Source organism: Rhinoderma darwinii, chromosome 7, assembly GCF_050947455.1.
Source record: "Rhinoderma darwinii isolate aRhiDar2 chromosome 7, aRhiDar2.hap1, whole genome shotgun sequence".
Taxonomy (NCBI): domain Eukaryota; kingdom Metazoa; phylum Chordata; class Amphibia; order Anura; family Rhinodermatidae; genus Rhinoderma; species Rhinoderma darwinii.
In genome coordinates this window covers 1,422,167-1,437,502 of record NC_134693.1, presented here as the reverse complement: position 1 = coordinate 1,437,502, position 15,336 = coordinate 1,422,167, and the positions used below count along the sequence as shown (strand labels likewise).

At 51.7% G+C, this 15,336-nt stretch overlaps 1 protein-coding gene across 4 annotated transcripts in view; it reads right to left on the bottom strand.

Annotated features, from left to right (window-relative positions):
* Positions 1 to 1,182: 1,182 nt before the first annotated feature.
* Positions 1,183 to 15,336, bottom strand: part of POMGNT1 (protein O-linked mannose N-acetylglucosaminyltransferase 1 (beta 1,2-)) — a 41,484-nt gene continuing 27,330 nt past the window's right edge. For all 4 annotated transcript variants that reach the window (XM_075832551.1, XM_075832549.1, XM_075832553.1 and 1 more), the window contains exons 14-22: positions 13,554 to 13,612; positions 8,988 to 9,060; positions 8,783 to 8,911; positions 8,587 to 8,712; positions 8,406 to 8,470; positions 5,672 to 5,716; positions 5,455 to 5,590; positions 5,026 to 5,135; positions 1,183 to 2,531 (exon numbers count right to left, since the gene is read on the bottom strand). In XM_075832551.1, the coding sequence (XP_075688666.1) occupies positions 2,444 to 2,531; positions 5,026 to 5,135; positions 5,455 to 5,590; positions 5,672 to 5,716; positions 8,406 to 8,470; positions 8,587 to 8,712; positions 8,783 to 8,911; positions 8,988 to 9,060; positions 13,554 to 13,612 (831 nt within the window). In that variant the 3' untranslated portion in view covers positions 1,183 to 2,443. The remainder of the gene's footprint in view (positions 2,532 to 5,025; positions 5,136 to 5,454; positions 5,591 to 5,671; positions 5,717 to 8,405; positions 8,471 to 8,586; positions 8,713 to 8,782; positions 8,912 to 8,987; positions 9,061 to 13,553; positions 13,613 to 15,336) is intronic.

Sequence of the window (15,336 nt, the reverse complement as noted above, 5' to 3'; positions counted from 1 at the left end):
TTTTGAGGGTTCAGGGGGATTCATCATTTGCAGCGGTGAACTTCCTGCAGGAGCCTGTGAGACTGGGCTGGGGACACACGGACCCTCGTCCCGAGACCTAATGCCTTCCTATTAGATGAAGCCTCAGTGTCACCCACATGGCGCAGGGTCCGCACAGCTCCATCCAGCGATTCACAGGTATTGGAGCCGCTTTCTGCCATCGAAGTGAATGGAAGGCCGCAATACTTGTAAGCGGCGCTACGTGCGTGTCCATGATTCACAGCGAGGATAGGCCGTCATCTTTTAGGGACTGGACAACCCCTCTAAGAGAATATGGGTAAGTTCACACACAACGTAAATACTGAAGATTTTCTGTAAGTGATTTCACTGCGTAAATGACGAGCAGGAAAAACGCTCAGGACGTGACCTGTGGATCGGCTTTTTAATCCCGACTGTCCGTTATATTTGCTGCGCTTTTGTTGCATGTTTTCCACATTGAATTCAATAGGGACGTAAAACCGGCAACAAATAAATCTTCTGCTTATCCAGAATTCTGTGCTGCTTCTTCTTCCAGCCCGGCCTCCAGAGGACGTTTCATCCCATGTGACTGCTGCAGCCAATCACATCATCCCAGGAGGCCGGGCTGCAGGCCGTCAGAGGACACGGACGCGGTCTTTATTTTTTTAACGTAGTTTTCCGCAGACATTCCGCCAAAAACCCTACACTACAATTTGTTGCGGTGATTCGGCAAAAATACCCTGCGGCTGGCCGCGCCAATCCTCTGTGTGAAAGTAGCCTATATGCTGCCACAGCCCGCCCACCAGCAAAAATCCCCCAATCAGCAGGTCTGTTCATCTAGTGGGGTCTGGAAGCTGCGGTTCAGCAGTTACATGGAGGTGTCAGCAGTGCAGGTTCATCCTCGTTAGTATAGTGGTCAGTATCCCGCCGTCACAGTCAGCATCCCGGCCGTCACAGTCAGCATCACGCAGCAGGCTGGGGTTTATCTCTTGATTGTTAGCGCTAAATGTAATGTCTGCATGTTTTTGTACCTGAGACGTCACCACGTAAAGCCGCAGAACGGACACGGTTTGTATCTGACGGTGAGCGCAGTGGAGGGACATCGTCTCCAGAGGGGGCGCTCTTCATCCTGTGACTCATTGTGTCTGTTATGCCACACAAAGCGCCGCAGCAACCGAGCTACAGTTACGTTTAGTCAGATTAAATTCTGTTTATTTTATGGCACAATGTTAATAAAGACACGGACTGCGGCCGCCGCGCCAACAAGGAAATAACATCACGTGTCGTTTATCTCCACAACATGCAGGAATTCCCCGGCAGAGGAGGAGGCGGCGGCGCGTGACGGCTGAGATACATTCATATAAACCGTCTGCAAAGGATTTACTTCCCTGTACAACCTGCTGGAGCGGCTCCGTACGCTCAACGTGCGCCACCCTGAGGAAGAAGATGCACATTACACTAATGACCACTCAGTACACGGGCTCCACGCTGTCCTCATGCAACCTATGAGAGCCGCCACTCCTCACCCCGGCCGCCACTCCTCCTCACACCGGCCGCCGCCCCCCACTCCGGCAGCCGCCCCTCACGCCTGCAGCCATCCCTCACGCCGGCCGCCGCCCCCCACTCCGGCAGCTGGCCCTCACTCCGCCCGCCACCCCTCACGACTAATAACCCCTCACTGGGCCGCAGCAGCTCTGGGGGGGGTGGGCGTAGGAAGTCTGGGGGAGGCGCAGGAGGACACACAAAAATTGCCCCCCCCGACCATCAGACTGAGCCACAAGCATGGACAGGTCCACCCCGGCAGTGAACAGAGATAAGGCACCGGAGGAGGGCAGAGATCACCCAGAGCAGAACCAACAGATACCAGAGAACAGCAGCACGCGCCGTCTGGACACCGCATTAACCAAAGCCGAGCAGCTCCCCCACATCAGGGACATTCATGCCATTTCTCAATAAATAAAAGTTTTCACACATTAATGTCCAAAATAGCAAAAAATAAAAGTAAAAACAAAATCCTAAAATGAGGTAAGAAAATTCCTTCAGTTCAGTCCAAATCCGTCATCAGTGAACGCGGCGCGGAGCGTGTTCTGCCAGACGCGGCGTCTCATAGCGGAGCGTGTTCTGCCAGACGCGGCGTCTCATAGCGGAGCGTGTTCTGCCAGACGCGGCGTCTCATAGCGGAGCGTGTTCTGCCAGACGCGGCGTCTCATAGCGGAGCGTGTTCTGCCAGACGCGGCGTCTCATAGCGGAGCGTGTTCTGCCAGACGCGGCGTCTCATAGCGGAGCGTGTTCTGCCAGACGCGGCGTCTCATAGCGGAGCGTGTTCTGCCAGACGCCGCGGAAAAACCCCTAAACTAGATCATCCATGAAGAAACTGCTAGAACCAGAAATGTACGCTCCTGCGGTGGACGTTACGGGGATTTCCTGAGGATCTGGGCCTCGCGGGTCAGGACTGCTCAGCTCCAGCCACAGCAGCGTCGTCTTTGGGTGGAGGCTCCAGGTAAATGGGGGTCACAGACGGGGGCTTCTTACTCCTGCAACAGGGAGGGAATTAATCAGTTTGATCACAGGAAGGGACAACACAATCCAAAAACATCACGGCGTGTCCTCCCGCTACCAGAAACCCCCCACCCCAGGATCGGGCCGGACCCTCCTCCTACAGACGTCTCTAGGGCCAAGTTCACACAAAGCACGAATCAAATAACACAGTAACGAGCCGGACGATTCACATAAGGATCTGATGCTGATTTCACCCATTGAAATGATGGCGATTTTCACATCAATTGTGGATCACGTATCAAATGCCTGACAGACGCGCAGTGTGAACGAGCCGCAGCGCACAACGACCCCCCGGCAAATTCCCCGGAGACAAGGGGGCACAACGACCCCCCGGCAAATTCCCCGGAGACAAGGGGGCACAACGACCCCCCGGCACATTCCCCAGAGACAAGGGGGCACAATGACCCCCCCGGCACATTCCCCAGAGACAAGGGGGCACAATGACCCCCCCGGCACATTCCCCAGAGACAAGGGGGCACAATGACCCCCCCGGCACATTCCCCAGAGACAAGGGGGCACAATGACCCCCCCGGCACATTCCCCAGAGACAAGGGGGCACAACGACCCCCCCCCGGCACATTCCCCAGAGACAAGGGGGCACAACGACCCCCCCCCCCCCGGCACATTCCCCAGAGACAAGTGGGCGCAACGACCCCCCCCCGGCACATTCCCCGGAGACAAGGGTTTACAACGACCACCCGGCACATTCCCTGGAGACAAGGGGCACAACAACCACCCGGCACATTCCCTGGAGACAAGGGGCACAACAACCCCCCGGCACATTCCCTGAAGACAAGGGAGCACAACGACCCCCCGGCACATTCCCTGAAGACAAGGGGGCGCAACGACCCCCCCCGGCACATTCCCCAGAGACAAGGGTTTACAACGACCACCCGGCACATTCCCCGGAGACAAGGGTTTACAACGACCACCCGGCACATTCCCTGGAGACAAGGGGCACAACAACCCCCCGGCACATTCCCTGAAGACAAGGGAGCACAACGACCCCCCGGCACATTCCCTGAAGACAAGGGGGCACAACGACCCCCCGGCACATTCCCCGGAGGCAAGGGGGCACAACAACCCCCCGGCACATTCCCTGGAGACAAGGGGGCACAACGACCACCCCGGCACATTCCCTGGAGACAAGGGGGCACAACGACCACCCCGGCACATTCCCTGGAGACAAGGGGGTACAATAACCACCCGACATATTCCCTGGAGACAAGGGGCACAACAACCCCCCGGCACATTCCCTGAAGACAAGGGAGCACAACGACCCCCCGGCACATTCCCTGAAGACAAGGGGGCACAACGACCCCCCGGCACATTCCCCGGAGACAAGGGGGCACAACAACCCCCCGGCACATTCCCTGGAGACAAGGGGGCACAACGACCACCCCGGCACATTCCCTGGAGACAAGGGGGCACAACGACCACCCCGGCACATTCCCTGGAGACAAGGGGGTACAATAACCACCCGACATATTCCCTGGAGACAAGGGGGCACAACAACCACCCGACATATTCCCTGGAGACAAGTGGGCACAACGACCCCCCGGCACATTCCCCGGAGACAAGTGGGCACAACGACCACCCGGCACATTCCCCGGAGACAAGGGGCACAACAACCCCCCGGCACATTCCCTGAAGACAAGAGCACAACGACCCCCCGGCACATTCCCCGAAGACAAGGGGGCACAACGACCCCCCGGCACATTCCCCGGAGACAAGGGGGCACAACAACCCCCCGGCACATTCCCCGGAGACAAGGGGGCACAACAACCCCCCGGCACATTCCCTGGAGACAAGGGGCACAACGACCCCCCCGGCACATTCCCCGGAGACACGGGGACACAACAACCACCTGGCAGATTCCCTGGAGACAAGGGGGCAGCTGCTCCCAATAGGGCCCATTAATGTTCACACACGGCAGATTTGATGCAGACATTTCTGTGACTTTCCCGTACACGTGAATAGTGGAGATCCTGAACCTGCCGCCGCCGCAGTCACACGCAGCGAATAGATTTCTAAGTCACAGAAATCCCCACAATGAATCTGCTGCATGTGAACAGAACCGGATTTACCCCCCGCGGAGGCGGCGCGGAAGGACAACGCCTTTCATAGAACATCTTATCACAAACCCAAACTCCACATTCACTGGATCTTAGAACGAGGGCAATGGACAAGATGATGGGAAAGCCTGGAACAATCACACCCATCATCCGCTGCAGGACACCAGTGGGCATGCTCATTACATGATGTGGCTGATGGGTCCCTAATTGCTACAGACACTGGGGCCCCTGGAGAAAACATCCAGCAACTTCCATTGTTTTACATTTGTGAATATTATGGGGAAATTAGAGACTGGAGGGGGACGGGGTAATGACAAGGACCACCCTGGAGCCCCCGGATCAGAACGCAGGAGCTCGACTCGTAGCCACGACCGCAGGAAACCCTGGCACTCACGAGTAAGGAGAGGAGGGGAACCCAACTACTAAGAAATGGTTCTTCTTCCGGAAAAGACGCCAAAGTCCCTTATGGTTTCCTCTAACATCAAGGTCCCATATGTGGAGGCACTAGGAACAAAAAACAAATCATTAGCTTTCAGCATTGGGGACCCCGGCACGAAACACACAAAGCCCACGGAAAGAGCGGAGAGCGTGGGGCCCGAGGCGCCGCCAGCCGTGTTCTACACATGATAAATGGCCAGTGGGTGATCCTGTATCTCCAGCCGAGCTCAGATACACGTGGACACGGCTCGGATACCGGCTACATAATAGGATACAGTGTGGCCCTGGTGTAGAAGAAGCGACGCTGCGTGTTACACACAACTTTAGATTGGTTGGCTGCTGCGGTTTCTCGGCGGGCACAGCGGTAGGGGAGCGGGTCACGCACCTTCGCCAGCTGAGACCAGGTGGTAAAATCTGCTTCCTGCTCCATGCGGATGTACATGACGTAGGTCTTCCCTTCTGCGTCTGGGATAAAGGAGTCATCACAGGGATTCTTGGAATGATCCAGCACCTCAGCCTCACTGGAAAAAGCAGAAGTGCATGAGCCGGAGCGCGACACACGGACCGAAGCCGCGGCGGAACAAGGCGGAGCGCGCGCGTACCTGAGGATCCGCTGCACCTCCAGCTCGTACGCGTCCTTCCTCAGGCTGCACTCCATGAAAAGACAAAGAGAAGTTACACAACAGCAGACGAGCCCACGATGCGCCCTATAGAGGTGCCAGACCCTTATACGCAGTCACTCAGCCCGCGGCCCCCCGGCCAATCACTGCACACAATTCATTAACCCCTTAACGACGAGCCACGGATATATCCATCACAAGCGGGTGCTAGGTAATAACAGCTATATTAGTCACCCGGATATTGTGGGTGCTGATCAGCGGCAGGAGCGCGGCTGGTACACACATCCTGGCTCCTGCCGGAAATGGAGGGAACTCAGATGGCAGCAGTTTAACCCCTTAGATGCCGTGGTGAACAGCGCCCGCAGCATCTAAGGGGTTTGACAGAGGGAGGGAGCAGCTGTCACCCCATCAGCACAGCTGCGACACGATTGCAGGGCGCCAATGGTTACCATGGCAGCCGGGGGGCTATGAAAGGCCTTCAGGTCTGGCATCAGTAACTGCCCATTAGGCCCTGCCAGAGGTACGTCCTAATAGATGGCCGGTCACTTTTAGACTATACGAAGTATAACAAAGCATTATATCTGAACATCGCATTGGAAAGTCCCTGACAAAAAAAAACCAAACGTTTATTTAACTTCTTTTATTACAAAATAATAATTTTTAATTTTCCCATAAAAAGTCGTTTTATTCAGTAAAGTGTAAAAAATAACACATTTATACTGTATTTTATTTCCATCCCACCCAAAAAATAAAAGTCCATCAATACGTCCCATGTTCCCTGAAATACCAACGAGAACTACACCTTGTCCCGCAAAAAGCAAGCCCCGCCCGGTCGCTGCGGCGGAAAGATATAAAGGTTAATGCGACGATGCAAAAACAAATAATTTGGTCTTACAAGGGTTTTTGTTGTGCAATTGTAATAATACAGAAAAAACCCCAATATATTCAGTGCCCCCGAAATCACACCGACCCATAGAAGAAAAGAACGAAGTGAACGTCATAAAATGAAAACGCAAAAAGCAATGCTGGAATAGCGGTTTACTTTCCAATTCCCTCCTAAAATAAAAGTTAAATAAGCGCCCAAAAATAAAACTCGTCCCGCAGAAAAAGAAAAGCCCTCATACGGCCGGGTCAACGGAGAAAACACGACACTTGGATTATGACAGTGAAAAAACAAAACACAATCCATGGTCATTAAAGAGGCTGTCACCAGATTATAAGTGTCCTGTCTCCTACATGATGTGATCAGTGCTGTAATGTAGATAACAGTGGTCCTAGTAATAGAGAGGCTGTCACCACATTATAAGTGCCCTGTCTCCTACATAATGTGATCAGCGCTATAATGTAGATAACAGTGGTCCTAGTAATAAAGAGGCTCTGTCACCAGATTATAAGTGTCCTATCTCCTCCATAATGTGATCAGCGCTGGAATGTAGATAACAGTGGTCCTAGTAATATAGAGGCTGTCACCAGATTATAAGTGTCCTGTCTCCTACATAATGTGATCGGCGCTGTAATGTAGATAACAGTGGTCCTAGTAATAAAGAGGCTGTCACCAGATTATAAGTGTCCTGTCTCCTACATAATGTGATCGGTGCTGTAATGTAGATAACAGAGGTCCTAGTAATAAAGAGGCTGGCACCACATTATAAGTGTCCTGTCTCATACATAATGTGATTGGCGCTGTAATGTAGAGAACAGTGGTCCTAGTAATAAAGAGGCTGTCACCACATTATAAGTGTCCTGTCTCCTACATAATGTGATCAGCGCTGTAATGTAGAGAACAGTGGTCCTAGTAATAAAGAGGCTGTCACCACATTATAAGTGTCCTGTCTCCTACATGATGTGATCAGTGCTGTAATGTAGATAACAGTGGTCCTAGTAATAAAGAGGCTGTCACCAGATTATAAGTGCCTTGTCTCCTACATAATGTGATCAGTGCTGTAATGTAGAGAACAGTGGTCCTAGTAATAAAGAGTCTCTGTCACCACATTATAAGTGTCCTGTCTCCTACATAATGTGATCAGCGCTGTAATGTAGAGAACAGTGGTCCTAGTAATAAAGAGGCTGTCACCACTTAAAATCTGACAGCCTCTTTATTACAAGGACCACTGTTCTCTACATTACAGCGCTGATCAGATTATGTAGGAGACGGGACACTTATAATGTGGTGACAGCCTCTTTATTACTAGGACCACTGTTATCTACATTACAGCACTGATCACATTATATAGGAGACAGGACACTTATAATCTGGTGACAGCCTCTTTATTACTAGGACCACTGTTATCTACATTACAGCGCCGATCAGATTATGTAGGAGACAGGACACTTATAATCTGGTGACAGAGCCTCTTTATTACTAGGACCACTGTTATCTACATTACAGCACTAATCACATTATGTAGGAGACAACACACTTATAATGTGGTGACAGCCTCTTTATTACTAGGACCACTGTTCTCTATATTATCTCTATATTACAGCGCTGATCACATTATGTAGGAGACAGGACACTTATAATCTGGTGACAGCCGCTTTAAGGCCAAAACAAGGTCTGGTCGTTAAGGGGTTAAGACCGTAATTCAAAAGACACTGATTAAAAAAACAAAAACAAAACCCTGGCCCAAAAATCCAACAAGGGCTCGAGAGCTGCGGAGAATCAACGCCATGAAGGTGCCCCCTCCCCCCCTCACATCGGACAGTAACATCCCACCTTTCCACGTTGGAGAGCTGAACGTTCGGGACAGTGTTGAACTTGTGTTTTTTAAAATAAGCTTCCTAGAAAAGAAATGACAGATCAGACTCCTCACCAAGTGTCCAGAGTCAGTCACCAGGAGGCCCATCATGCACACGGATGATGAGTGTCACAGCCCCAGGGCAGGGCAGATACTTACATGGAAATATCCGTTCATGTTGAGCCCTACGATACCGAAGTGATAGGATCTGGAGACGTCGGGGATCAGGCACTCCCGGCCCTTCCTCTGCTCCGGCATCCGCATCCACATGTCCCAGTCCCACAACTAGCAGAAAATACACCGGTCATAATGCAGCCCTCCCGGGTCGGGACCACCGCCCGCTACTCACGCTTACCTTCTCTGGACTTGGCCATTTTGGCTCAAGTTCCTCCTTATAAAGGCTTTTCCTGAGCACCCAGCCCAGCCCGGGCATGGTCTCCACCCTATAGAGGAGGGACGGGTCCTCCGCCGTGTGCTCGTAGCCCTAAACACACAAGTGGAAGCGTCACTATCTGTAGAGTCCGATGAACAGTCCGTCCAGACCGGCGGCGGCAGCGTACCTGATCGTTCCAGGCAGAGATGCAGTACAGGCTCTCGTCCTCCTCCAGCAGATGAACGCTCTGACTCAAGAAACTGCCGACGAGACAGGAGAGAAGGTTCAGCAGGAGGAGCGGCCGCCTACAACAAACGAGGCTGACCGCCATGTCTCAGGACTGTGGAGACCGCACAACCACAACACTACATCACTGTGCGCTCAGCCGCACAACCACAACACTACATCACTATGCTCAGCCGCACAACCACAACACTACATCACTGTGCTCAGCCGCACAACCACAAAACTACATCACTGTGCGCTCAGCCGTACCGCACAACCACAACACTACACCACTGTGCTCAGTCGCACAACCACAAAACGACATCACTGTGCGCTCAGCCGTACCGCACAACCACAACAATACGCTCAGCCGCACAACCACAACAATACATCACTGTGCTCAGCCGCACAACCACAATTCTACATCACTGTGCTCAGCCGCACAACAACAACACTACATCACTGTGCTCAGCCGCACAACCACAACACTACATCACTGTGCTCAGCCGCACAACCACAACACTACACCACTGTGCTCAGCCGCACAACCACAACACTACACCACTGTGCTCAGCCGCACAACCACAACACTACACCACTGTGCTCAGCCGCACAACCACAACACTAGACCACTGTGCTCAGCCGTACCGCACAACCACAACACTAGACCACTGTGCTCAGCCGTACCGCACAACCACAACACTACACCACTGTGCTCAGCCGTACCGCACAACCACAACACTACACCACTGTGCTCAGCCGTACCGCACAACCACAACACTACACCACTGTGCTCAGCTGTACCGCACAACCACAACACTACATCACTGTGCTCAGCCGTACCGCACAACCACAACACTACACCACTGTGCTCAGCCGTACCGCACAACCACAACACTACACCACTGTGCTCAGCTGTACCGCACAACCACAACACTACATCACTGTGCTTAGCCGTACCGCACAACCACAACAGTACATCACTGTGCTCAGCCGTACCGCACAACCACAACACTACCTCACATGTAACCAGACATTACTACCTGCAGCAGTCCTCACATGTAACCAGACATTACTACCTGCAGCATAGACCTCACATGTAACCAGACATTCCTACCTGCAGCATAGTGATCACATGTAACCAGACATTACTACCTGCAGCATAGACCTCACATGTAACCAGACATTACTACCTGCAGCATAGTCATCACATGTAACCAGACATTACTACCTGCAGCATAGTGATCACATGTAACCAGACATTACTACCTGCAGTATAGTCATCACATGTAACCAGACATTACTACCTGCAGCATAGACCTCACATGTAACCAGACATTACTACCTGCAGCATAGTCATCACATGTAACCAGACATTACTACCTGCAGCATAGTGATCACATGTAACCAGACATTACTACCTGCAGTATAGTCATCACATGTAACCAGACTTTACTACCTGCAGCATAGACCTCACATGTAACCAGACATTACTACCTGCAGCATAGACCTCACATGCAACCAGACATTACTACCTGCAGCATAGACCTCACATGTAACCAGACATTACTACCTGCAGCATAGACCTCACATGTAACCAGACATTACTACCTGCAGCATAGACCTCACATGTAACCAGACATTACTACCTGCAGCATAGACCTCACATGCAACCAGACATTACTACCTGCAGCATAGACCTCACATGTAACCAGACATTACTACCTGCAGCATAGACCTCACATGTAACCAGACATTACTACCTGCAGCATACTGATCACATGTAACCAGACATTACTACCTGCAGCATAGACCTCACATGTAACCAGACATTACTACCTGCAGCATAGTCATCACATGTAACCAGACATTACTACCTGCAGCATAGACCTCACATGTAACCAGACATTACTACCTGCAGCATAGTCATCACATGTAACCAGACATTACTACCTGCAGCATAGACCTCACATGTAACCAGACATTACTACCTGCAGCATAGTCATCACATGTAACCAGACATTACTACCTGCAGCATAGTCATCACATGTAACCAGACATTACTACCTGCAGCATAGACCTCACATGTAACCAGACATTACTACCTGCAGCATAGACCTCACATGTAACCAGACATTACTACCTGCAGCATAGACCTCACATGTAACCAGACATTACTACCTGCAGCATAGTCATCACATGTAACCAGACATTACTACCTGCAGCAGACCTCACATGTAACCAGACATTACTACCTGCAGCATAGACCTCACATGCAACCAGACATTACTACCTGCAGCATAGACCTCACATGTAACCAGACATTACTACCTGCAGCATAGACCTCACATGTAACCAGACATTACTACCTGCAGCATACTGATCACATGTAACCAGACATTACTACCTGCAGAATAGACCTCACATGTAACCAGACATTACTACCTGCAGCATAGTCATCACATGTAACCAGACATTACTACCTGCAGCATAGACCTCACATGTAACCAGACATTACTACCTGCAGCATAGTCATCACATGTAACCAGACATTACTACCTGCAGCATAGACCTCACATGTAACCAGACATTACTACCTGCAGCATAGACCTCACATGTAACCAGACATTACTACCTGCAGCATACTGATCACATGTAACCAGACATTACTACCTGCAGAATAGACCTCACATGTAACCAGACATTACTACCTGCAGCATAGTCATCACATGTAACCAGACATTACTACCTGCAGCATAGACCTCACATGTAACCAGACATTACTACCTGCAGCATAGTCATCACATGTAACCAGACATTACTACCTGCAGCATAGACCTCACATGTAACCAGACATTACTACCTGCAGCATAGTCATCACATGTAACCAGACATTACTACCTGCAGCATAGTCATCACATGTAACCAGACATTACTACCTGCAGCATAGTCATCACATGTAACCAGACATTACTACCTGCAGCATAGTCATCACATGTAACCAGACATTACTACCTGCAGCATAGACCTCACATGTAACCAGACATTACTACCTGCAGCATAGTCATCACATGTAACCAGACATTACTACCTGCAGCATAGTCATCACATGTAACCAGACATTACTACCTGCAGCATAGACCTCACATGTAACCAGACATTACTACCTGCAGCATAGACCTCACATGTAACCAGACATTACTACCTGCAGCATAGACCTCACATGTAACCAGACATTACTACCTGCAGCATAGACCTCACATGTAACCAGACATTACTACCTGCAGCATAGACCTCACATGTAACCAGACATTACTACCTGCAGCATAGTCATCACATGTAACCAGACATTACTACCTGCAGCATAGACCTCACATGTAACCAGACATTACTACCTGCAGCATAGACCTCACATGCAACCAGACATTACTACCTGCAGCATAGACCTCACATGTAACCAGACATTACTACCTGCAGCATAGACCTCACATGCAACCAGACATTACTACCTGCAGCATAGACCTCACATGTAACCAGACATTACTACCTGCAGCATAGACCTCACATGTAACCAGACATTACTACCTGCAGCATAGACCTCACATGCAACCAGACATTACTACCTGCAGCATAGACCTCACATGTAACCAGACATTACTACCTGCAGCATAGACCTCACATGTAACCAGACATTACTACCTGCAGCATAGACCTCACATGTAACCAGACATTACTACCTGCAGCATACTGATCACATGTAACCAGACATTACTACCTGCAGCATAGACCTCACATGTAACCAGACATTACTACCTGCAGCATAGTCATCACATGTAACCAGACATTACTACCTGCAGCATAGACCTCACATGTAACCAGACATTACTACCTGCAGCATAGTCATCACATGTAACCAGACATTACTACCTGCAGCATAGTCATCACATGTAACCAGACATTACTACCTGCAGCATAGATCTCACATGTAACCAGACATTACTACCTGCAGCATAGTCATCACATGTAACCAGACATTACTACCTGCAGCATAGTCATCACATGTAACCAGACATTACTACCTGCAGCATAGACCTCACATGTAACCAGACATTACTACCTGCAGCATAGTCATCACATGTAACCAGACATTACTACCTGCAGCATAGTCATCACATGTAACCAGACATTACTACCTGCAGCATAGACCTCACATGTAACCAGACATTACTACCTGCAGCATAGACCTCACATGTAACCAGACATTACTACCTGCAGCATAGACCTCACATGTAACCAGACATTACTACCTGCAGCATAGACCTCACATGTAACCAGACATTACTACCTGCAGCATAGACCTCACATGTAACCAGACATTACTACCTGCAGCATAGACCCCACATGTAACCAGACACCGCGCAGGACATTACTAATTGCAGCTTTATGTGAACATTTGCTGAGATTCTCCGCTTTCAGGTTTGCCACATTCCTCAAAGATTCATTATTATTTTATTACTTAGAACATTACCTGAAAAAATCTACAGAGACGTCCAAGTCTTCTTCTAGAACAACAACAAACTTGGCGTCCTGACAATGGAGAGAGAAGTGTGAATTAGGTCCATGATCTCCCCACATCACTCCCGGCAGCTTCACTCTTCATCTTCTACAGTCTGATGGTCGCGGGGCACTGGCTGCCGGGTCATTGCCTGCCCCTGTGATGACCACCTCATCATCGCCTGCCCCTGTGATGACCTCATCATCGCCTGCCCCTGTGATGACCTCCTCATCATCGCCTGCCCCTGTGATGACCCTCATCATCGCCCGCCCCTGTGATGACCTCCTCCAGCCCACCTCATCATCGCCTGCCCCTGTGATGACCTCCTCATCATCGCCCGCCCCTGTGATGACCTCCTCATCATCGCCCGCCCCTGTGATGACCTCCTCCAGCCCACCTCATCATCGCCCGCCCCTGTGATGACCACCTCCAGCCCACCTCATCATCGCCCGCCCCTGTGATGACCTCCTCCAGCCCACCTCATCATCGCCTGCCCCTGTGATGACCACCTTCAGCCCACCTCATCATCGCCTGCCCCTGTGATGACCTCCTCCAGCCCACCTCATCATCGCCTGCCCCTGTGATGACCACCTTCAGCCCACCTAATCATCGCCTGCCCCTGTGATGACCACCTCCAGCCCACCTCATCATCGCCTGCCCCTGTGATGACCTCCTCATCATCGCCCGCCCCTGTGATGACCTCCTCATCATCGCCCGCCCCTGTGATGACCTCCTCCAGCCCACCTCATCATCGCCCGCCCCTGTGATGACCACCTCCAGCCCACCTCATCATTGCCTGCCCCTGTGATGACTTCCTCCAGCCCACCTCATCATCGCCTGCCCCTGTGATGGCCACCTCATCATCGCCTGCCCCTGTGATGACCTCCAGCCCATCTCATCATCGCCTGCCCCTGTGATGACCACCTCATCATCGCCTGCCCCTGTGATGACCACCTCATCATCGCCTGCCCCTGTGATGACCTCCTCATCATCGCCTGCCCCTGTGATGACCACCTCATCATCGCCCGCCCCTGTGATGACCTCCTCCAGCCCACCTCATAATCGCCTGCCTCTGTGATGACCTCCTCATCATCGCCCGCCCCTGTGATGACCTCCTCATCATCGCCTGCCCCTGTGATGACCTCCTCATCATCGCCTGCCCCTGTGATGACCACCTCATCATCGCCTGCCCCTGTGATGACCTCCTCATCATCGCCTGCCCCTGTGATGACCTCCTCATCATCGCCTGCCCCTGTGATGACCACCTCATCATCGCCCGCCCCTGTGATGACCTCCTCCAGCCCACCTTATCATCGCCTGCCCCTGTGATGACCACCTTCAGCCCACCTCATCATCGCCTGCCCCTGTGATGACCACCTAATCATCGCCTGCCCCTGTGATGACCACCTCCAGCCCACCTCATCATCGCCTGCCCCTGTGATGACCTCCTCCAGCCCACCTCATCATCGCCTGCCCCTGTGATGGCCACCTCATCATCGCCTGCCCCTGTGATGACCTCCAGCCCATCTCATCATCGCCTGCCCCTGTGATGACCTCCAGCCCATCTCATCATCGCCTGCCCCTGTGATGACCTCCTCCAGCCCACCTCATCATCACCTGCCCCTGTGATGACCTCCTCCAGCCCACCTCATCATCGCCCGCCCGTGATGACCTCCTCCAGCCCACCTCATCATCGCCTGCCCCTGTGATGACCTCCAGCCCACCTCATCATCGCCCGCCCCTGTGATGACCTCCT